We start from the raw sequence: 25,196 nt of genomic DNA on the forward strand, positions 1-25,196 counted from the left end.
GGGACATTTAAACATGCCTCAGTTCGCTTTTCAAGCTGTTTAAGAGTTTGGAGCTTGAATGTCCTTTTTCATTTCATTGTGAATAAATGATATATATAAAATATACATAAAAAATATAAATTAGCAACTAAAATCTGCGGGCAGCAGTGGAAGGAACTGCTTGTCAGTTTTGCCCCAGTATTATCAATACCGTTTCCTTAATAATAAAAGGTTCAAATGATGGAAAAACTAAAATTAAAATATAACCTTCACGGTTCGTTTAGTACCCTTGGAGTCTTATTATAGTATTTTTTAAGATCCTCTCTTTATTCCTATATTTTTTAATAATATATTATTATACCACCTTTTTATGATTTCCATTATTTAATTAAATAACTCGACAGCCAACGCTGACTGAGATCGCAATGTTGCGAGCTATGCATAATGAGCGAGAGAGTTTCCATGACAATATGTGTGATTTTTATCCAACGGCAATAAAGACTTTATATCCCGCAAATCCCTCAGCGAACAAACTGGATCGGTTCATTATTAAGTGACCGTGGACAAAATATTTCTGTTGTTTTGAAAATTAAGTTAATATCGAAAATAACATGTATTTCCTTTTTCAGCCTAATTTCGTGATAATACGTAAACCATGTAATATTAAGTGGTTAAAGCAATTGGTTGTGTGTAGATTAAATCAGACCTAATAAAATATCTCATAACTCGTCTATGTGATAGAAGTGATAAGATGAAATATGGATATGTCACAATCAGTTATTGTTTTTATGCCTATATATCCTAATTAATGTATGACACACATAGGTGATAGTCAACTGCCTGTGATTTATGTATGTACATTTATTGAAACCTAACACCAAATCATTGTAATGGAGATAAATATGTATATACTAAGCAAACTAATAGTGTCCAACTTTTCTTCTAAATAATTCAACTTTTTTTTCTTAATATATGTAAGTATAGTATCTCTATATTTGTGGAAATCCGTTACATGGCATATCGTGATTACCAAACAACTCCTAGACAATTATATGACAATTATATGGAAAAAAGTCGAAACCAATGAAATTTGTATGTTTTTTAGTTTTTAATTTATTTCTCTCAAACTATCGAAAATAAAATAAATTTTTTAGCGATGACTAAGAACCTTTACAGTTCTCTACTATTGAATCCATTGAGAGTTTATGGGAAGTTACTATAATAAATCGTGTCGGAATATTGGATATTTTCGCAAAATATTTTCAAATGTGCGTCAGGAATGTGGCTTTGTTATTATTTTCAGAACAATTGAAGCCTGTTTTGAGTTTTAATTGAATTTTAACAAATAAAAACATTTTCAATTAAAAAAATTCGCGTAAATAAACCGATTTTTAAAACATGTAAATATTCACATGTGCATTCAAAATTGTTACCTACTGTAAATCTATATTCTGAACAAAGTCATGTTTCTGTGACCATTAGACATCTCCTTTTTAAAGCGTTCGTCTATCGCCGCCATATAAAAAGTATATAATAAATATGAGGGGCATTAGAAAGTAATGCCATTTCCGCTCATGTCAATGTGTGGCTTGCTTACTTGTAAACGGACAGCCAAATACCTAAAGAAGTATACAGATACATATGGTATGTAGCATTCTATGCTTTTTGAATATTACAAGAGTAGGAATGCAACAGTTGCTATCAAAAACATTTATATAGCATGTACTTTCTACTTAGATGTGTCTGTCTCTTTACGTTTATTTAACATGTGCTAACATTAACACCTACCCCTGGCCAGCTATCAGTACAATGGAGAAAAAAAACACGCAGGTTTCACATGTACTTTTAATGATATAATAAATAACTATATAAAAGTTAGAAATATGCGATACACGGACGATAGTATTTAATTCTGAAACAGAGAACTATGAGTGAGACAAATGTAGGGACAAATACAAAATAGTAGGGTCAAATTTCGATAGATGATCTACGTTTTTTGCTTGTCCTAAAGTAAAGAACCATCATGCATCCAAGAAGATAGTAGAGCTACTGTGATGCAATCTCCAAAGGATAGTTAATTTTATTCTTTAACATTTGACCTCAAAAAGACACTGAGGGCCATTTTATGCTAATGTTTAAATGGCAAGGCTTGTTTGGTAAACTCCCCGTCGAAATCTTTTATCTCCGAATACTAAGGCGGTATATTAATTAATCACTAATACAGATAAACTTAATGTAATTATTCGTGCGATAAAATCTTAATCTGGAAATGACAGGACAAAATGGTCCACGGGTTGGTTAACTTGAATTATCGTTTTTGTTATACTCAAACCGGATTACGGGACGAACAGATGCATAACGAAATGACACTGATATTTGTCCACGCGACAGAGGATTATTTATTGCGAACAAAGCAAATTTGGAAGTATCAATATGAATTTTCACAGCCTGAACTTTTAAGTTCTGCTTGAAGGAAAACAACCAAACAGAACTTGATTCTAAAACAATAGACCTCATACAGAGGTTTCGGAAAGCTAGCGTGTTCTCAATAATATTTTCCCAGTGAGTTGCAGAATAATATCGGAGATCGTCTAAAGATAAACCCCCTTAGCATGCCAGGCCGGGATCTAACTTTAATGCTGCGATTACGTGTAAATCTAGCTTTAAAATTGGATCACGAATTACTCGGCCATTTGATAAACTCTAGGAAATTTGAGGGCTAATTTGAATCCTGTGTATTAACCGGAAGTTATTCTTTAGCGGGGCGACAGTTCTTGGAAACAAGCTCAAATCAGAGCACATAATATTCAAATCCAGCATTATATTTTCATGTAAACTAGGTCAAAAATCCTATTATAGGTAATCAATCAGATATTGGCTGACATTCAGTACGGATAGATACACCCGAATAGCACTTTCTTCCTTATTAGTTGAGTTGATTGGAGTTTAACGAGCAACCCCGCTAATCGATTGCTTCCGATATCACCGGACGTGATGATCTTTCGAGCGCAGAATGCCAGAAGTTCATAATTGCACATTTTGACACACGAAATGCGCTTAAAATGGAATTATGTTACATAGAAGCGAAAGGACCTATTTCGGGGGTTATTGTTTCGAGGGATTTGTCTAGGTCGGCCATTATTTGTCGGGATTTACCCAAGCGATATCGAGGTACGAGATTTGGCCTAATTATGAGAGCGGAAGGAGTGTAACGCAACGGTGGCGCCACAGCAAGATTTAGAGACGACCCTATTACAATAGTTAGAACATGAGAAAACATACTTTACCTAATACAACAATGAGCCAATCAAAGTTTTATTGCCGAAAAAAAAAACTGCACACACGCAGTTTCATAGTTAAATGTGGGGACGCCAATAGCGTTAGCGTTTTTCGCTATTTAAGAGGAAAAAGCGCGACCTACCCGTAACGTTTATGTTGCGTGAAAACTCCCAAACGCAAGAAAATATTTACATATTTTTTATCAAATTTAGGCACTCGTTTTAAATTTGTCCATTTTGGCATGACTTTTGAATTGAATTCAGGTAAGCAAAATAGGTTTTGTGTTAATCCAATATAATTTCAATGATTTTCTTTCCGGCCCAAAACAAATAAAGTGTTATCTTTAGTTACATACGTTACAATAAACATCCTAAATATCTCGGTATTGCATTGAGTAGACAAACTAATAACTGCCACGTACCATCCAAGTATGATTGAAAACTTTCGATCTTCCTCTCGGAAATGTTTTGTTAAAAACTACGTATTTGCTGTAAATGTTGTAAGAATTATCGTTTCAATTCCCCTTCAGTGCTAGTGATCACTGAGCGTAAACTACGATCTCAGTGACAATTACTTTGCCTATTATCTTCATCTTTGTGTTTGCCACGTTCTCTCGATTTTTCTAAGGATCTGCGTCTGGTTTGCCCCCATCTTGGTCAGTTATTGAGGTCATCACATGATCTATTTTTCCTCATTACAAGACAAAATTTTATTTGGACATCCCATTCCAAAATGACCTAAAACCCGAAAATTTTCAGTTAGTTTTCACTCAGTTTCAGCCCAAGAAGTCAAATGCCTTCCGTTTAAGCTCGGCCTATAAAACTGGTCATTAATAAAACGTTTAAGTATCTATATTAATTAAAAAATATCATAAAGATCCAGTGCATGTAGCTATGCTATGAATACGCCACGTTTACATTTAAACCTTGCTTTAAGCGACTAATCTAAGACAAAAACAATGAGGTTCGAGGAAAAGATCACTAATGAAATATAAATCAAAGATTTAAAGTTGTGAAAAGTTCAATATGAACGCTTTTAGACGGGCAGTGAAGTTTCAATGAATTTTTTAGGTAAGTGGATTAGACTCCATCTAATAAAACATGCAGTTCGAGGAAAAGAGGATTAATGAAATGTGAATCACAGACTGAAAGTTCTGAAAGTTTAATATGAACGATTTTATATGGGCAGTGAAATTTCGATGCATTTTTTAGGCAAGTGAATTGGACGCCATGTAAGAAAACATACAGTGTAGTCTAGCCAAATTGAATAAATTCAATATCTCAATAATAATGTGAATTCAAAATCCCTAAATAGTTAAATTTTATATTTCAAAAAGGTATTCTGCGATATAAAAATGTTCTACCTACATTAAATCCTCTTCCTAAGTTAATTTAAATTTACTTCATTTGAATCATTACCTTCGGTCGAATAATCCTTGGCGCCTTGGTTATATGCAAATAAATAGGAGTCAATCGATATGGTATAATGGCCTCAATTAAAGATGCTTGATAAACAATTTTTGTTAAAAATTCGCATAGTCCCTTAAATTCCTTGAAAGATCACGTGAAGCCCGTGAAAAGGCGTGACTATAAAAGACCACGGCGGTTTCTAGAACATTTAAGACCAACGATAATTGATAATACCTTATGACTTCATCGATTATTATCAGAGTCAAAAGATCTTTTTTATTTTCTCGGAAACTTTCTACACAACTTTCCTTTCAGAAGAAAAAACTTTTATTTCCGAGCTTTCTCTGTTTCCATAATACTTCTTTTATGCTCCTCGGCTGGTAGTTTTAATCTGGAAGCATGAAAATTTTATTACGACAAAAGGTCGATAGAATATTCCTTAGGCATCTGTTATTGTTCCATACTTTTGTTAGGAAGATTGAATTTGTTAAGTGTACTTTTTTTGACGTCTGGAGAGTTTTTTGTGTTTATCGCTCCACATAACTTATTATTGTATGATACACCGGTTACCACTAACGTTTTCACCTGTTCTTAAATTTCCATATTCGATGTGTTGTATAACACGAAATCTTGTGAAACAACTTCCGTAGTAGTGACTTACAACTAAAATTACCTTGAAAGTTCCCCGACGTCAAAATCATAACTTATTAATGAGTTCCTTTCAGGCACTGGTTCACTTGACCTGATTTTTCAGTACACATATAATATCAGGCGAACTATCGATTATTTCTCTGCCCTCGCTAACGATCATTCACAAACTGGGTTTTTAAAAGTATGTTTTTAGTTCCACAACCATCAAAACAAGCCTTGTAGTAAACCAAAAAACATTTCTTGAAAATCTGTTAAACTGAAAAATTTTTAATTGGTCGTTTGTTAGTCCAAAAATGTGGAGATTCCGAAATTTGAGGAACAGGTTGCTTAAGGTGGATAATAAATCATAATATTTCGGTAACCGGCCCCGGAGTTAGCGGCGCTGGGCGAGCGCTGAGTCAGCGACAGCCAGCAGTAAACTGGAGCTCCGAGAGTTGACGCATAGGCAAAGGAGATCGGAGAAACACCCCTTTTCTGGCTTTGCGTGAAATGAACAAAAGGGTGTAGGTTTCAGGTAACTTCGAACAAGGGCGAGAGAAAAATAATAATGCTAGAATAATTAAAGTTTATTTATGGTGAATACGCAAATCAGTTCTTCAACCTTTTTTTTTACTGTCGTAATTTGTTATATGATGAAAATCAAATCTCAAACGAATGATATCTAATAAAAAATTACGAAAAAGAAAAATGATTTTCCATTTTCTTTGAGAATTTTATAATGTTCATTAGGTGTAGATATTAATGCAATACATCTTCTAATTAGCATATCCCAATGGCAAAGTTTGAGTCTCGTGAACATCGCGCATTGCTGCACTTGCTCTACACTTCGTTTCAATTTATATGGAGTGGGCTCCATTTTGTATCTAGAACTTGATGTATGATAACGAAATTCTTATTTATCCACAGCAACATGTTTGATACTAAAGAATTTTTCTATTTCGCTTTCAAAATGTCGACATTGCCGCACTGTTGTGATGTCAAAACTGTATCGAAATGAAGCTCCTATCGATAACGTTTATTGCATTTTGCTCTTTGATATTGGGAATAGATACTGTCAAAGTTTAACGTTATTACGCATATAACATTTGATGACATCATCATTTTAACTTCCGAAATTGATTAACGAAGAGCAAGATACTTTTGGGACCGCAAAAAGCAATTAAAATTAAAGAAAATATTTCGGTCAAATGATACGATGAAATCTACCGGTTTAGGTAATAATTACTAATTAAATACATTTGCGAGAAACTGATTATTCCCTGAATTTGAAAAGTAGATATCTCCGTTAATACGTCTCGATAATAACGTATCATTATTGTCCTGTGTTAAGGACTCCTCGGCGTAAATTTCACGTTTACATTTACAGATAGCATGTTATAAAATTTATTATATTCTGATTGGTCGAAACCCTTATGATTTTTTCACATACAGCTAAAGGATATTACTAATTTTCTAACCCACATTCAGTTCGTGCTATGAATATTTTCGTAGGTGGTCATGGAAAAGAGGAGTTTGAGAGTGTATCACATATTTTATATACTCGAGTCACGTTTCATATGTGTATGTTCGTTAACCGTTATTTTCATTTTTCTAATTAATTTTCACTAGATTTTGAATACAATGAAAGATTTACCAGTCTTTAGCTCCGCTTTTTCAATGTCTTGCAGAAACTACATGTAGAGTAACTAAAAATCAAGGGTGACCATGAGTCACAGTGTCTCCGTTAAAGAAAGTTATCAATCCATCTCAGACGTATAGAACATACTTGGATCAGAACAGGATGATACTCTACGTTTTGTAGGTTAAATCATAACATCTCAGTCTTCCTCTTGCACCAAACTAGATTGCCGTAATGAGAATTTCTCTATCCCCGTATTGTTTAAATCGTGAAATTAGCATCCCTCTTTGTAGTCTTTATCATGTTTTTAAAGCGCCAACGGGGCTTGTTAAATAACCTTTCCTGGGCACCAACTAATTCCAGAAAATTAAAAATTTCACAGAGCTCTTTTCTAATGGAAACACTATGTTGTTTGCTTTCAGGTTTTGCCATCTCTAGCTCGGCTTCGTTGTAATATATTATGCACCAAAATTAACAAATCTCCACCAAGCTATGTGCGCACATGATATAGAAGAATACAGAATATAAAGAAGAACACGGATTCTTAAAAACACAAAATCTTTAATTTGGTCAAAAGAGTTCGCAATTTGCATCCATACTTTCATAAGAACTAAGCCTGCTTTAATCCTTTTACCTCTTGATGAAGTACTCTTTAAGGTATTTTCTATAACGTCCCTTGAAACAAGCCGAAAAGCCCACGCAAGGGTCGTAAAGGAAGTAGGGATCAAAAGGGTCACCGTTTGTATCTGATTTAATAAAGAGCTATTGATAGCTCCAGCAGCTTTATGGGGGCATTATCGACTAATTTCTAGGGTTTGGCGAGGAGAGCTTAGGTCTAAATAGGGCCTTTTTAGGGTGCTAAAGAACACATGCAACAAGTTCTTATTTTGTTGTTTGTCACAAGAATTCGAAAGCAGATTATTAGGCTCGAAAAAAATTCGAAATGAAAACATTCTAATTATTGGAATGAAACATCTCAATTTGTCTCACATTCTTTTAATTGTCTATCTCACAAGAAAATAATAAGTTCGATATTACTTCATTACACGCTTGACGAAATATTTTCTGAAGGTTAGCAGATGGGGTTCTTTCATTATCCGCATTTTTCTCTTTGCACATTTGTTCTTAGGCGAGAACTTTAAATTGGACTTCCTCAATAACAGTCCTCCAACCGATTCCTTTGTTTACAGTTCTTTATAACATAGAAATGACTATAATCAGGCTCATGTAAGGCTCGAAATTAAAAAAGGTTTTCGTTTCGTGTCTGGTAGTAGAACTTCGAGTTGTCACATTTTCTTCTTAATTGGACCTTTTATCTCGGAAGAAAAATATAAGAGGTAAATTCGGGCTCTAATATAGAAATGAAATTTCATTAGCAGTGTCGGTATCTTGATGGGAGTTATGGTATATACCGTGTTGAAAATCTCTGTACACATATTCAATTCTGGTCGCTCATCATCGACAATCAACAATAAGTATGTGCCCACTGAATTTCATTCAATCTGCAAGCTCGTGTGTAGCTCTGTTTAAAAACTTCAATCACTGTTGCGAAGATGTGAATTAACGGTTCGTTCCAAAGTATTTTGCGTAAATAACTTTTAAATTCATACACAGTGTGCTTTTTCCACCACAAAACATGAAATTTTACATACTAAATTTTAAACCTCTAGTTGAAATTTATTCTATTAAATCTGTAGCTGCGAACTTAAAAAAATACTTAGAATAAGCATTCCTTTGGAGTACTGCTTGGCTGCAAATAGATTCTTGCAATCGCGGATCCTTTTAGTAACTTGGTTCAATTCAAATTAAAGTATACTTGGGAGACTTGTGAATACAATAGATAGGACTCAACAAGGACAGTATAATCTAGAATTCTAGATTTAAAATAGACATATCACGGGCATGTAGATAATTTAAAAATACTTACTGCCTATTCAATTGACCATAAAATCTCACCTCGATTTAAAAAACATTTATTAATAAAATACATTTAAACAACAATACTTGTTTGGCTCAAGGTTTTGCATTTTGTCATCGCGCACTCAGAATTATTATTTACAAACTCTTTTTCAACCATTTCCTCAACTCCTTCTTCAATCTGCTGTTCTTTGCATGGGGACGACTGAAGGACTGTGGTAATTTCCGTGCTGGGGGACTTGAAGAATGCGATGTCTTCTTCCACAATGGACGATGGAGATTTCGCTTCGCTATTGGCCGAATTGACTGTCGGATCAATTATGAATTACAAATATGATTTTAGTATACAGGGTATTTCAAATTCGACCCTCACCATTGGGATCTCGGAAACTAGAGGAGATACGAAAAAGTTTAAATGGTGGCAAAGTTGCGCAATCTAGTGCATGATCGAATACCGTTTTCAAAATTTTAATTTTCCGAGTACTTCCGAAGATATCCGAGAAAAACTAAAAATTGGAGAATCCATTTTTAATTTTTTTTAGCGTTATTTGACAAGAAAGGTTAAATCCGTAAGCACATTTTCATTGTCACTTTTTCTTAGCTACACAATGACATATTCAAATTTGCGATCCGACGTTTCGTCTTTCGGCTACCATCATCAACTTTATTTTTTCTTATGGGCCCCATATTGGATTTTTCGACAAAAAAATAGTGCGTTTCATTCTGAATTCATTGATATAGAACTTCTTATAATTTACTTTTTTAAAAGCCGAAATATTTAAATAAAAAGAAATATTACATAGGTGGCCTTGACTCCATCGAAAGACTTTCTTTTGTTCGCGTTATATGACAGAACTTCTCAAACGAATTTAGAGCGTGTGCAGATTTCCAATGAAAATGAGTTTCCGAAGTGAAGAAAAACGAGATATGTTAAGACTTTATTACAAATTTGATAGGAACAGTACGAAAACAGCTTAAATGTATTTTCAGTTATATCCGGAAAGACAACAGCCGCATAGGACATTATTTAAAACTTTGGACGAACATTTAGCTGAGTTTGGTGTTTTTGAAAAACCTAGGATGAAGTATGGAAACAGAATGAAAGAAGATACTAGAAATAACCTACTGGCAGAGACAAAACTAAATTATTATTAAATGATACAACAAGTGTTCAGATTGACGACCTTCCTCCTGCATACATAAACGAACACGTCTATTTAAATTAGTGACAGCCCTAATAATATTTCTCCTTCTGATTACTCTACATTGTGTAATGATGTTTTCTCTAAGTTCTTCTATTGTGTTATAATCTCGATTCTCATATATTCTATTTTTCAAAGTGCCCCACAAAAAAGTCGTCAATTTGAGCACTTGTTGTAACATTTAATAATAATTTAGTTTTGTCTCTGCCAGTAGGTTATTTCTAGTATCTTCTTTCCTTCTGCTTCCATACTTCATCTTAGGTTTTTCAAAAGCACCAAACTCAGCTAAATGTTCGTCCAAAGTTTTAAATAATGTTCTATGCGGCTGTTGTCTTTCCGGATATAACTCAAAATACATTTGAGCTGTTTTCTTACTGTTCCTATCAAATTTGTAATAAAGTCTTAACATATCTCGTTTTTCTTCACTTCGGAAACTCATTTTCATTGGAAATCTGCACACGCTCTAAATTCGTTTGAGAAGTTCTGTCATATAACGCGAACAAAAGAAAGTCTTTCGATGGAGTCAAAGCCAACTATGTAATATTTCTTTTTATTTAAATATTTCGGCTTTTAAAAAAGTAAATTATAAGAAGTTCTATATCAATGAATTCAGAATGAAACGCACTATTTTTTTGTCGAAAAATCCAATATGGCGCCCATAAGAAAAAATAAAGTTGATGATGGTAGCCGAAAGACGAAACGTCAGATCGCAAATTTGAATATGTCATTGTGTAGCTGAGAAAAAGTGACAATGAAAATGTGCTTACGGATTTAACCTTTCTTGTCAAATAACGCTAAAAAAAAATAAAAATGGATTCTCCAATTTTTAGTTTTTCTCGGATATCTCCGGAAGTACTCGGAAAATTAAAATTTTAAAAACGGTATTCGATCAAGCACTAGATTGCGCAACTTTGCCCCCATTTAAACTTTTTCGTATCTCCTCTAGTTTCCGAGATCCCAATGGTGAGGGTCGAATTTGAAATACCCTGTATAGTTAAAATTAGTAGATATCAACCAACCTGAGAGAAACGAATTCCTCCGCATGCCGGTTTGATTTTCAATGATGCTGACCAGTACTTCTGTGGAGCTTCCAATGGCCAAAGCAGACGCACTGGTAAGGGTATCATTTTCTTTACTGGTACCATCTGCAGGATAAACTTTATGGGAATAAGATAATTTTCTAGATGGACTAACGCCCTTTTCTTGTGGAGTTGATAACGTAGTGATTTCTTTTGGTTCTGATGTAGTCTCCCTTTTGAAACCTTACGGAATAATTAACAAAAAATTTTTTTCGACCTGCAATTATTTTTGGGTTAGTTTGGAGTTACCTGGAAGATACTTTGGCTGAAGTGGTAATGTTTCAATGCTTCCCCCTCCAGTGGACAATGAGTGTAATGGAGACATCGCATAATTAGGAGAAGAGGATGGTGTCAAAGCTGGTAGAATAGCTGAAAGCAAGAAGAAACAAACTATGTTAGACAAAAACAAAAATATTACGAAGTATAAAGCTGTGAAACTACTCACAAATAGGTCATATCAACCCATGTCATGGCACCAACTTTTTAGGCTAATGGGCTTTTAAATGTCTTTTTGTGTTACCCTGCGAGCTATCGATTTGATTTTTTTTACTTTCCGACTTAGTTGACTTAGACGTGAAAAGGAATAAACAATTTTGGCTGTAAGTATAAATCACTTGAAAATCGGAAATAAACCAAAACAGTCTTGACATACAAGAACTTTTTTTTGTAGAAGCATTATTTTCTATAGGATGTGTTCAGGGTCTCCCAGAATAATGGTATAAAAAAGTATTGACCCCTAGAGGTTAAAAAAAAATAGAGCTATCCAGCTAAAGTTGCCTTATACAAGAGCTACTTGTTTTTATTCTTTATTTTAAATTTTTAATAAATTTACCGTATTAAAAAGTGATTTATTCCCAAATTACAGAAAAAATAATTAATTAGAGTGAAAACTTTTTTATAAGACACATTTAAGTGAATATATTATACATATTATCGGAATATTGTTATTTTATCTACTAGTACGCTATTGTCATTTGTACAAATGTTTCTGAAACGCACTGTATTATGATGCTTATGATTCACATATTGAAGGCAGAATTATTAATTTTCAGTTCACGGTGGTAGTCACGAAGCTGGCCTAAAACGTTAAAAACGCTGAGTAAACATGCAAACAATGCCTCGTTCCATCATGGAAAAGAAAGTTTGCATTCTCCCCTTTGGGTCAAACCTCATAGGGCCACAGCCTGTTAATTAAATTTATTATACTGGATAAGGATTGCGTAAGCGTATATCCATTTTTTTCCTCGTGGGATCCTGAATGATTACACCTAATATTTCGTATCTTTCCCGGATTTCCCGTTATTCATTAATTTTAACTTTTCTGTTTTATTTTTCTATTGTTCAAGCACACAGTAATTACCTTTCAAAATTTGAGTTTAATAATTGCGTTTTACCTTGAGGAACATGCATACTAAACGGACCATTATGAGGCAAAACTGCTATACTAGGGACAGAGGGGCCTTGGAGAGCCAGGTTAATAACAGGAATTCCATTGGCGCTACCTAAAAAAAGATACATCTAAGCCTTCTGTCACATTCTAAACGAATTTGAAATAATTTCAGACCATCGCTTCAAATTCAGAATTATTTTATAATCAGAAAGGTATCTAGTGCGCTCTATCTCGAAATCGCTGAAGTTGTGCAGATTAGAAAATCAATAATCTAGAAATTCGCTTTAGTATTTCCCGTTCGTGAGTGGTTTCATTAAATGTCGGCAGGCTGCACCACAATAATTAAAGACCTAAATGTTATTCATTTAATTTTCTTAGTTGATTTTCAGAAATTAAATCTCACAGGCTGCAATGCGCTAAGATTTCCCAACGAACCAATAAGTATTCGGTTAAAATTCAGTATGGAAACTTATCTCAATATCTCAGAGATGTGAAGAAAAACAAATTTTGCTTCATTTGATTAATGGTTTTTTTTCACTTTGTTGGCCTCCTTGTAGTATCTCAATTATCGTCATTATATTACTTCAAAACGCACGTTATACGATCGAAATATGATCAATCATTAACCTTCCAGTAGTCACGTGGATTATCATGGTACTTCATCGTTATTTCCCAGTTCACTCTACATCGGATATTTAATCTACAGATGCCTGGGGTCATGTACCTTCCAATTATTTTTTTAAGCCTTCCATAAACATAAAATCAAGTTGATTTGTGCCACATCGTCTAATTTACATTACTTTTATTTGCATTGGATGGGCAAATGAGGTTTTATAGTGTGATATTAAACTTTTTGCTTACTTTTAAGCTGATAAAAACTGGATTAGAAAGTTCATTGTTTCTTTGGAAAACGGCATTTTAATAAATTTGCTCATAAGGGCCAAGGCAAATTGGAAACAAGAAAGTAAAAGAAACACTACTAAGAGGACTTTTAGGCAGTTTGAAATCAACTTAGATGAGATGGCCACTCACATCGTAATTAAACAGAAAACGCCGTCAAATTGTAGTCACGTAAGTCATTTCAATTTAGTTAATCGTAATAATCATAATAGTATGATGTTCCTCGAAGAGTTCGATACTGATTCTGGTTTTTCTATGAGAAGTTATTCATATGCCTTTTCCAAAAAGAAAGCAGACGCATTCTGGACTGTCAGAAGTAGTCAGAAATATGCTCAGTTAAATGCACTAATGATCGGATATCTGGCAAATATTTACGACGATCCTGGATTGATTTACTCTTGAAATGGAACAAATCCAATTCTTTCTTGATATTCATTGATCACGTTCATTAACTACTTACCTATTTTCGAGCCTCCAAAGGCATCCTTAATTACTGCAGGATGGTGATGTTTAATGGCATTAACCCTCCTATTACCAACACTTTCCAGTTTTTTCCTCCTGGGCTGTTCCACAGGTAAGACCCTACGCCTTTGCTTGGGTAATTTTGCTCTAGCCTATTACCATAAACAATACTGTAAAGTGAAACAAAAATTCAGAGAAACTCACCTGAGTATGAGAGTAAAACATAGAAAAATTTGACACAATTACTGGTACTGGGAGAGCAATAGTGAGTACTCCTGCTAAAGCACATAAAGCCCCTACAAACTTGCCGGCATATGTCCTTGGAGCCATATCCCCATACCCAACTGTGGTCATTGTTACTATGGCCCACCAAAGTCCTTCCGGAATACTTTTGAAGACATTGTGCTTGTTATCCTGAAGGAAAATTATTGCTGGTAACGCTAAATAACTTTACAGAGTTACGGCGACCCCACGAAATCCCCCGTAATAACTCGTGTAAACTCCTGAAGCCCGATAGAAAAAGACTCTAGCTAGACTTTTTTTAATTTAAGGAACGAGTAAGCATGCGAACGAAGAGTATAAGAAGTTACTGTGTTAATTGCCTTAATGCTATTAAAGTGAGAAGAAAAGATTCGGACTAAATATAGAAATTCCTGCTTGTAAGTTGTGATACAGTGACAAAACCCAAGTATCTAGACAAAAACATTAATTTGTCCCCGTGTCTGCAATGAAGACCTTAATTTTCGTCATTCTTTACAGTTGTACATGTGCCTCTTTTTGGGTATTTATATGAACTTACCCCATCTAGTTTCTCCGCATAATAAACCAGACTGGCAAATACTACTATTCCCAAAACGAGGAAGAAGACCAAAAGGGCCAATTCCTTTGCCGATGCTTTGAACGTATGGATGAGTATCTTTAATCCTGGAGAATGCCTAAAATTAAATTAAAGACACCATTCAATGTTACATAGTGATATATTTAACGAGTTTCGAACAGTCCCTTTATAAAGAGATTGGATGCAGGTGTGAACGTAATCACGTAACGTTTCAGCATCACGTGTCGTACTTCCTTTGTAGACATTTGAGTTCAATTTACATTTAGCTGATTAAAGGGGCTGTTTTACAATTGACTTTACATTTATTGTTATATTAGAATAATGTGCAACCAACGAGTAAGTGGTTAATTTGAAGTTATGTTCCAAGAATGTAGGTCGATATGGAATATTCAAGTCGACACAAATTTAAATTACGATGTGACTTTTTATTCGTCACGTTGTTAGATCCCTTGCTGTGAATTGTAATAATAGTAGTTTTTATTACTCATGCATCATAATCGACGTTTTATGATGCATGTATGATTACTAGGGAAACAGTATTATGGACATTTCAATTCTGGTACGTGTAGACAGTTTTTCTTGACGCCTAAAAGCTTCCATTATTTGCAACAACCGTCTCTCCGTGTTGGTCTACCAGTTCCCGTCCAGTCTCTGTCCAGCATTTGTCAAGTACAGTGAAAATTCTTCAATATATGAAAACGATATGATGGCAAAGGCATACAGGTCCTTAACACTTTCAAGTAGTCCATGCAAATACCCCATAATACGTCACCCCTAATAACGGCTTGACAGAATGATGAATGACGCGTACACGAACGTATCTGCATCTCATATTCCTCCAGAGAATGGCGTCATTACTCTAATTCCTTCTCCTTTATAAAACAGCACAGATATCGGGTCATTGAACTTTATTGACCTACAATTTTTGCGCAAGAGAAAAAATATAAATATCGTTCTCAAATCATCAGTTTCATCAATTTTTAGAAATTTCGCAACACAAAATTTACTTGAGTTTCTAATAAATCAAAACAATAATCAATACCGCCCTTTTCTACTTCTGTTTCGGTGATTAGAACTTATCCCCTAGGAATATTTAAAAATAAATCGTCTGACTGGAAAGATTGATGGCATCTTTCTTGGATTAAACAACGTTTGCTTTCTATTTCAGATTCCGGTTATTAATCTCAGTTGAATCCGTCATAACTGACTTTATTTGAGGAGCTAAATAACTATATTTTCTCTTATTTTATGGATAATAACGACTTTTCCTTCGACTTACTTAAACGTTTGAGTAGAAAATTGACTTTCAAATGTAATAAAACCAAAGCAAAAAACGCAAGCACATACAACCTCGTAATTTACCTCGTAAGCTTGAACAGCCGTAAAATCCTGATGATACTAAAAAAATCCAATAACTCATTCTTCTTCTCGAAAATCACGATCATATCGATATAAAAACTTAACGTAGCAGCAAAATCTATAATGTTAACTGGAGATTTGATGAATTCGATTATATTTGGAGAAACCTGGAAAGAGAAAAAATGAATGATACATTGGCCGATATTTATAAAGGAAAATTTATGGAAGGTATCGATAGTAGGGAACAGATGTATAAATAACGTGGGATTATGTTTGTTCGCGAGAAATCGTTTGTTGGAGGTGTGGAGACATATAGTTTTTCCTCTCCCGTAGTATAAGAAATGATGATTATAAATCTTCACAGAGTCCTTGATTTATTGTGTGGTGTCACTTTACTAAAATACCACACTAGATCTCGACTTTTTCACATTAGAAGCGTTTGTAGTTGACATTTGTGCTACAGAATTTAAGGAATCTGTAATTTAAATTCCTGCAATTGAAAGCAGATGCAGCATAATTTAAGCGACAACGAGAAAACTCGATTTATAGTGTTGTTTGTTTCAAATCTGTCATGACTTCGTTTTTTGCCAGTTTAAGTCTCGCTATCTTGTCAGAGACTCTTTGGTACCACGTCTTCCGTAATCGTGATGCTGCAAGATAAGTCGCGATTAAATTTAAAGTTTTTAAAGGTATATTCCTAGGCTCAAAGCTTTAAAAAAATGTCTATAAATTTTAGACGAAAAATATCTCGTGTAATCTGTATTTTTCTCATATTTTGAATTACAAAATATTGTAGAACAATGCTATACCGCTACTTTTCTTGCACAACTCCACGCCATAGGACTCGGGGGGGTAGAAAGCGAAAGTTCTCAATTTTCTGTGAACTAAGAGAGATACTTACGATCAATCTTACCGACAGCTCAAAAGTGAACCACGCATTGCAAAAATGGTCCACGGTTAGAAAATACGGATGAGGCTCGGTGCAATTGTCCTTATTGTTTTCGCAATCGACCCGCATTTCCGAATGGGTCTTCAGGCAAAAAGAGAAAACGGAGACGCAGATAAAAAAAACAGACGCTCCGGCCACTATCTGGAAAAGAAAATATTTGTTTTTGGTAAAAGTCATAGGAATATCAATATGGTAAATTCTATTTTATAGTCGAAATATGTTCGAAAAGGTATTCAACGAACCTGCTGTGAAAAGGTTACATGCAATGAAAAGTTCGTGCAAAGGAGAAATGAGTCAGATCTCACTAAATTGTTAATCGAATGGTAAATTTGATAAGAATCGCAAAATTTTTGAGGTCCATTAAAGCTGACAATGAAACGATGTCAGTGTAGGTAGATACTAATGTACAGGATGTTGATTTAATACATCTTCAGAGTCCCACGAATGTATTTGTGATTCGAAAAAATTGACCTGTACAAGATGGCTCGAAGAAGTATAAAAATTCTAAGTTATGTTTTTTGCGTAAAAATTTATTAGCTCTTTGGGTTTTATAGCAGGCCAATCTCAAGAAGTATTTTTTATGTATATCGTCAATAGTTTTTGAGAAAATGACACCTACAATTTTATATTTTTCCAGTAATGGGACATAATTTTCAAATTACGAAACTATTTGAGATGGAGAAAAACAGTTTATACACTGTCCTCTCTTAGTTTGAAACGATATATCAAATAATTTAATTACGAAATTTAACCATTTTGCACTACTTCAACATCTTGAGAAGCTATATGCCCTTAAATATGAACAATAAAATTTTATAGGGCAATATTTCAAAAACTGTTGGAAACTGAGTACAGAAACATTGCATTGCCTATAAAACATCTAAGGATAATAATATTGAGGATCTCCAATTAAAAATAATTAATGTTTGAAACTAAATTGCTTTGAGTCACCTTAAATTTATGGATCTCATATACATCATACACATTTAAATTCTTATTAAATCGCATATAAATGTGTAATAAGGTTGTCAGGGGGCTTTAAATGTACCTTGAGAACATTTCTTTTAATTTTTTTAACAATGCAAAATAAATATGTTTATGGAAAAGTTGCTACAAATATCCAACTAATTGACCATTAAAAATCGAACTTAAATAGCAAAGGAAATTTTCTCAGAATAAACTTTACGTTATAGATGGTGGCAATGGCATGATCTAAATTTATTTACGAGCGCTTAAGGAAATAAAATGAAAAGTGTATATCGACAAAAACACTAGTTTATGGTTCAGTTTTAAGGCTTACGTTAAAAGGCGCTGTTAAAATTTCAGTCAAACCTCTTTGGCCTTTGCTGTCACACTTTGACCTTTTGAATGAATTGATCTTGGGGATTAGTACCCACGAGCCGCAGTGATGGGCTAAATATAGCTGTCGGTATAAACTACAAATCTCGATTATAATTGACACGTTATTGCGTCACCACAAGCGTTTCCTTTGTCGTGAATATTCAAATTGCTGCCAAAGTCTAATCAATATTCCTCCCTCTTCATGACTAGCAAACGACGTTCTTAATTATTATTAAAGTCATCAAAGTACGATAATCCAAATTATCGCGGATTATTATTACTTCAAATCGATAATTGATACTTAGATACCTCGGTGAACGTTTTATCACTTTCTATTGAACGTTAATTAATGTATAGATAAATTACTACCTAAAGTTAATTTGAGATCATAAACCTTTGAAGGCAAGGATAGAGGGATGCAATAAAATGGAGGAGGAGCTTCGTAACTCGTCGCATTAAAAAGAGAGTCGCGCAATTTTATTGGAAATTTAACGAGTCTTGTAGGGCAAAAATCGTATATACACCGTGATTTCTAATCACATTGTAGATTCTTCAGTGCTACCCGCTTCGGGACTTAAATTTGACCTTAGGGTCAAATGATACTTCAATACTCTTAGTCATCGATGGAATTTTTTCACACACGTAAAAAGTTCTTCGTTAACTGCTTCATTAATTTTGGCTTTAACTCGGACACATGGCGCCTAAATTATATTTAATAATTTAGAGTCTACCTCCAAAAGGAAATTTAATTTCCTTTTCAGAACTAAATTAGAAATGTTCTCCCCTGCCTGAAAACCCTAAAAACGTGGCCAATTTCTAAAGTGAGCGTTTCTTTAGGAAAAACGGTCAATAGCTTTTATGTTCCGGTCAAGTCTTTACATGTTCCAATTTAACCTATTACTAAACTCCGAGCTTGTTGGGGATCGAGGTCCTCTTTTAGGGATGGACTTTTAACATTGGAAATCTTTGACATTTCGATAGAGCTTAGAGATATCGGGTTCGAATTTGACGATCGGTTTCATTAAAATCAGCTTAAATAAATCAGTTCACTACCACGATATTGTGGTAGACTATCTACGTAATCTTACTTTCTTTCACCTTATATGGAAGATGTTGTGTAAAAATCTCCATTCGAGGATTTAGTAGTGGGAATTTATGACATAAATTCAATAAATGATAGTTTAATTTAAAAAAAAATTTATTTTCTTTAACAATTTAGTTTGTTCACTAAGTGATTCTTATAGAATATTGGGCGTTCAGATGAGTACGGAACATGAATTTAAACAACGTTATCCATCGTTCTAGGTGCTTGTTTCAATAAATCCAACATATCCCTTGGCCAACATGGGAAATTCGTGAAGGATAACCCAAGTTTAATTTTAGACGCCAATACACAATGCACTTAAGAGAGCCTCCATCTGACGTGTATTGTGCCTCCAGTATTACAAATCTTGCCCTTATTTGTTTTCTTGAGCCTGGCAACACAAATTGAATTTTTGAGTGAGGCGTCGTAACACAATAACGAAATTTAATGCGACCTAACTTCCCAGTAGGCAAGAAAATAACACGGTTATTGCAAAACCGTCAAAACAACAACAGTTAGAACAGAATTTTAATGTATCCGTGAATCAAAATATCCACACATGTCGAAAATACGCTCCTGGAACTAAAAGCACCTCCTTTTGTACGTATTTTGAAGCAGCTCATGTTCCACTTTAAGGTCGCTCGGAAAAAAATATTTGCTCTCTTTAAATTTATATTTCTACTATACATATTCAGCCATGCATCTCATGCAACTTTGACTCATTTTAGCAAAAGATTTTTTTTACAATGAATTACGAAGGTTTAGAAGTAGTTTCATGCTTTCTACCCTTAAAATAAAATTTTAAATCATTCGCTGACGTTAAATTGATATGTTTTTCGTATCTAGTTAAATGATCAAATTACACGTATGTACAACGTACAATTTAATATTTTTATTGTAGGCAATTAACGATTCAGTTACACTACTCTAAAACTACATGCACATACGATAAGCACTTTAGTGAAGAGAGATTAAAAGTTAATAAAAAATGATATTCACATTTCGATGTTGCACATTGAGCGGAGGTACCTTGGCCGAGGACGAGGAATATGGTTCGTCAAAAAGGGCCCATATTTTGGGTTTGAGTTTCTGCCATCTTGTAAGGGTACCTGCATGATAAGCTTCCTCATAGCCAAACATTCTAGCCACGTCTTCATCGCTTGGTCTATCTGCATCGATATCCAGTTTATCCAAAATTGCTAAAGTCGCCTGGAAGAAAGATTATTGTCGCCATTAATATCATTAAATGGAAATACGCATCCGAAACCTAGGTGAGCACTTAGAAAAGTCACGAACATTGGGGGATTACAATGACACCCATTTACATCACATTTACATACAATATACATACATACATACAGAGTAAGTCAAAGTTAAACAGCCGTACGTAAATCTTGCATAGGGAATTTGATTTTAAACAAGTTGCCATAAAAATGTATCCGCAAATACTTGTTAAGTGCCATACAACCCTTCAAAGATGGCCGCCAGAAATTGTTTTTTGCTTTGTGTTTCTAAAACCATTTAAGATAAATGTATAAATTTGTGTGCAAAAATTTAACTGAATCAGATGGTTGTTTCAAAGGTAAAATTTTTCAAAAATTATTAATCAGAGACGTACTTTCAGCGGTTCTGCAAAGTTTAATAATACTGTTATTTTAATTTTCAAAATACTCTGTTCATTCTTTTATGTTTCGCAAAAGAAAAAGATTTCTTTCAGTAAAAAATAATCGGGCACAGTCTCGATTACAAGCTGTTTTGAGAAAACCCTTTAGTAATAAAAAAAACCTTCGCAACAACTTTCTTAGCAAAAAATTAGAAGAAAAAGAGAAGAAAATGCGTCGTCAAACAGCTAATTTTAACTTTGAAACAACCGTTTGACTTAGTTACATTTTTGCACACAAATTTATTCATTTATCTTAAATGGTTTTAAAAGCACAAAACAAAAATCAATTTCTAGCAGCCATATTTGAAGGACTGTAGCGCTCTTAGCAAGCATTTGCGGATACATTTTCATTGGGACTTTCCTGCTTAAAATCAAATTCCCTACACATGATTTATTTATGGCGGTTTAACTCTGACTCACCCTGTATATTACTTATCTGATGAAGGTAAATATTAATTCTGGCAATTTTGAAAATGAAATATTTATTAAACTTATGCGTTTATTGATTAATCAAAATCAATATATTCATAGATCGATTAACACATCGTGAAAGCTTCTCGGGACATTAAGTTTGCAATCAGGAGCCGCAATACAAACCTTTGGCTTCTAATCTCTCCAGGAACTTAAGTATTCAAGTCTCAATTAGGATAGTTACCAGAGTTAGTTTACACATATGTTGCGGTCCACACGGTCTGGAATATTCGGTCCAGCTGGAATTGATTTTATTACGGATTGAATGGGCTTCTTTTAGCCCAGTTTGATAACAAGATAAAAGGGATGTCCGATGCTGGAGTTGAAATAGTTAACCCTAACGATCTAGATTCGTAAAGCTATTATCGAGATGAAGAAGATGAAGGTGGGAAAAAATTGTATTCGTTACTCAACTAGGTATCTGCCGATTTTAAAAACAGAGGAAACCTAAACTTGTGATTTTCTGGGAAAGAACAGCAACCCGTGGGAGTTTGGAGCTTTGAACCGCTACTAAATCTCAAAAGCATAAAAAGTAAGTTAGATGAAAATGTTAAAAATATCCGTTACTCATCGTGCTCTGCTTTAATCTCCTATACTAACATTTCATTTCATAAGTACAGTATGTCATTTTAGCATTAATCATGCTGGAATACTTCCAGGTAGTTTTCGAGCTTTTTCAATCGAGAAAAAGGGTTTATCGCAGTTCTGATCTAGAGTAGAAATTTAAAAACAAAGCAAACAATTGGGTTTTATAGAATCTGGCCAGCACCTGGTCTCAAACCAAGCAAATGCTTTGCCTTAATCTACTTACATTTAAGCAGGATTAATAGACATGTGAGCGCAAAGTTACGAGATAAGGCCTTGCTTCTGTATTAATTTAGTGACCTGAATCCGACGTTATTTGACTAAATTTATGTTCGCTTTTGATTAGGCCGTTTGTCATTATTTCAAGCTTTAACAAGAAATCATGAAAGGACCGAGGAGTGATGAATTGTTTTTTTTTTATGGCAACGGTTTAATACTTCAAAAACCTTAAGAATTGCCAAAATACTTTAAATTAATACATTGATACTTGCCTGCACTCTCAACTCCCTCATAATCACTCTTAATCACGTATTCAAATGCTCATTTTAGAAAATCATAGCTCCTATTATTGACGCTCATATCGTGCTTGAATAACACGATCGAGCTTGCTGTCTGATATAATTCATAGCCCCATTATCAGCCTATTAATCCATCAATAAATTGAAACCATCCAGCTATTTAATTAAATGATATTCAATCCAATTAAGCCGAAAAATTAATTAGTCGCTTATTGGTGGATCCTTTAAAGGTTACATATGGTATAAGCAGTTCTTTTTGTTTGGCTTCACGAACCTCTCTTAATTGGGATTGATTCCAGGAATATTGGAGCTATTTGATCTTTACTCTATTAAAAAAGAACTAAGATCTAGTTAAGGGTCGATTAGTGACTCAAGAGATAAAGGAATTGTCACATACCTGGGTATCTCGATGGACACTGTAGGTGCTCCAACAACATGGCTCCACCTGGTTAGAATCCAGACCCCAAAACTCGAGCTCCTCCTCGAATAGGGGCCCGCAAACGTTAGTTGGGTAATGTAATTTCCCAGTCCTGAAATTGATTATTTCAGATGAATAAACTTCAGATCTGCATGGCCGCAAATTAATTTAAAAACCACACAAAAGGAACTTGATGAAAACGAGGTTGTTGGTTATTTTTGAACGAAAGTGTCTCAGAGACAGCACACTGGGTGGTCCGAACGTGAATATCCACTCCAGATTAAATTTGATGATCATTTTATAAATGCTCAAATTACAAAATACAATACCTATGGTGTTTCGAACAAGAATCACACACATTTCTGATCACTTCGAATCAGGTGCACAACAATCACCCATATAAACTCGAAACGAAACGCTAACAAAACGTGTGTTAAATATATACATTTTTCTGCAAATCTAAGAACTCAATAAGCCTTACAGCATCTAACTACGTAAAAAACACGAGAATGTTAAGCTTTAAAAATAAGAAATTTGGAGCAAATTCCCACTTTCTGCCTTTATTATCTCGTTATTGGATTAAATAATATCAAGATATTTATGGCCCAAGAAAAATTTCTTCATTATTTTCCTTATTTGATTCAGCAAAATGGAACATTTATAAAACTTCAATAGGGAAATTAGATTCAACAGCCAAGGCCAATTCAGGCTGAATGTATTTAAGCTGCTTATCTGGATCAGTACTATTTCTGGGATATCGCATTTGAAGTATTCCTTTAATGTAAAAAAGTCATTGTGCGCTTTAATGTATTTTTTTTTCAACGGAAATCTAGCTGCCATCTGTGCTATCAGCAAATAATTATCTTTTCCTTTTTTGGTTAGCAAATTTGAAGAAAACACGCAAAATATTGAATTCGTGAAAATATCTTACGGCTCAAAGAATGATATATTATAATTTAATATCAACTCTTTGAATAAAAGTAGAATTTTAATAACGATAACTGACATAAAACAGCACTAGTCCTATAAAAGAAGCAATAACTTATGTAGATAAGTTCCATAAAGTGTCCCCGTGCGGGCCGACGCTTGATATTTTTAAAGTTTATATTCCAAGTTGAATGAGATAGAGACCTAGCCTGAGTTCTTGTAACGCTAGTTAAAGTTAGAAGTTGCTACACAACTTACGGCTAACAAATACAACTTCTTTTGAGCCGTGAAAAAATATTCTAAAATTTGAACCTACCCTATTATCCTCCACTCTGTCCCTGGAGTAAATACTTGGTTGTTTTAAAAGGTAGAAAATTTATTCAAGCGCCATATAACTTTTGGTGCCCCTCCAGGAGTCGACAAGAAAGTGCCATTGTCGGATGACCAATAGTTGAACAGCAGGAAAAGTGAATAAATCCGGGATAAACAAGAAAATAATAGGCAGTTTTCCAAAAATTCGCTATAATTGAATCAGCGCTATAATTAGATTGCACACTTTCAACTATCCATAACAAACTGAAAAAAAATCGAAATACACAGTTATATAAGTAACATAGCCAGGAAAAAAATATTAGATAATTAAATTAAGGTTTTGCGTTGAATTATTTGGTAATTAAAATGGAAGTCATAAGTTGTACAATGATGTTACGGTTCCCGAACTATATTCAAAGTCAGCGAATCAAAGGTTTTTAATGAGAGTCAATTATTAGCTAAAAGACGTGGTCTGGTGAAAATGAAGGACTTCAGGTTAGACAACAAGAAGCACGAAATTATTCTGAAACGAAGACAAGAAATGAAATATTCCTTGTCAGACACAGAAAATGTTAATATAAGGAGCAAATGCTTGCCCATTCTTAACAAAATTTGAAAAAGTGTCCGCATAACAATAATTTCCAGCTGCTACGAATCCATTAATGTAACTACCGAAAACGGACTAGACATGCCCACAGACACACTGAACTATTAAATTTAACAGCGAGTACAAATGATGCATCGTCAAAGATACGATCTCATTCCACACCCTTTCATATAAGTTAAATTTATTATGGTCTTGTTACGAGCAAAACTGAGGCAAACCGGAAGATTTATTTAAAAAG

General features: G+C 34.2%; 2 protein-coding genes across 7 annotated transcripts in view; both read right to left on the reverse strand.

Moving 5' to 3' along the window:
* Window positions 1-5,716, reverse strand: part of LOC136419440 (potassium voltage-gated channel protein Shaw-like) — a 63,019-nt gene extending 57,303 nt beyond the window's left edge. For both annotated transcript variants that reach the window (XM_066405734.1, XM_066405736.1), the window contains exon 1: window positions 5,341-5,716. The gene's annotated coding sequence lies outside the window, so the exon portion shown is untranslated. The remainder of the gene's footprint in view (window positions 1-5,340) is intronic.
* A 3,177-nt stretch (window positions 5,717-8,893) lies between these two features.
* Window positions 8,894-25,196, reverse strand: part of LOC136419123 (potassium voltage-gated channel protein Shaw-like) — a 38,279-nt gene continuing 21,976 nt past the window's right edge. The window contains exons 3-13 of one of the 5 annotated variants that reach the window (XM_066405287.1): window positions 23,092-23,224; window positions 20,457-20,666; window positions 16,985-17,173; window positions 16,087-16,250; window positions 14,686-14,821; window positions 14,091-14,300; window positions 13,885-14,038; window positions 12,529-12,636; window positions 11,384-11,503; window positions 11,075-11,317; window positions 8,894-9,159 (exon numbers count right to left, since the gene is read on the reverse strand). In XM_066405287.1, coding sequence (XP_066261384.1) covers window positions 8,927-9,159; window positions 11,075-11,317; window positions 11,384-11,503; window positions 12,529-12,636; window positions 13,885-14,038; window positions 14,091-14,300; window positions 14,686-14,821; window positions 16,087-16,250; window positions 16,985-17,173; window positions 20,457-20,666; window positions 23,092-23,224 — 1,900 coding nt within the window. In that variant the 3' untranslated portion in view covers window positions 8,894-8,926. Of the gene's footprint in view, window positions 9,160-11,074; window positions 11,318-11,383; window positions 11,504-12,528; window positions 12,637-13,880; window positions 14,039-14,090; window positions 14,301-14,685; window positions 14,822-16,086; window positions 16,251-16,984; window positions 17,174-20,456; window positions 20,667-23,091; window positions 23,225-25,196 lie in introns of all 5 variants that reach the window. The other 4 variants (XM_066405289.1, XM_066405286.1, XM_066405292.1 and 1 more) reach the window with 4 other exon arrangements.

Source organism: Euwallacea similis, chromosome 2 (assembly GCF_039881205.1).
Source record: "Euwallacea similis isolate ESF13 chromosome 2, ESF131.1, whole genome shotgun sequence".
Lineage (NCBI taxonomy): Eukaryota > Metazoa > Arthropoda > Insecta > Coleoptera > Curculionidae > Euwallacea > Euwallacea similis.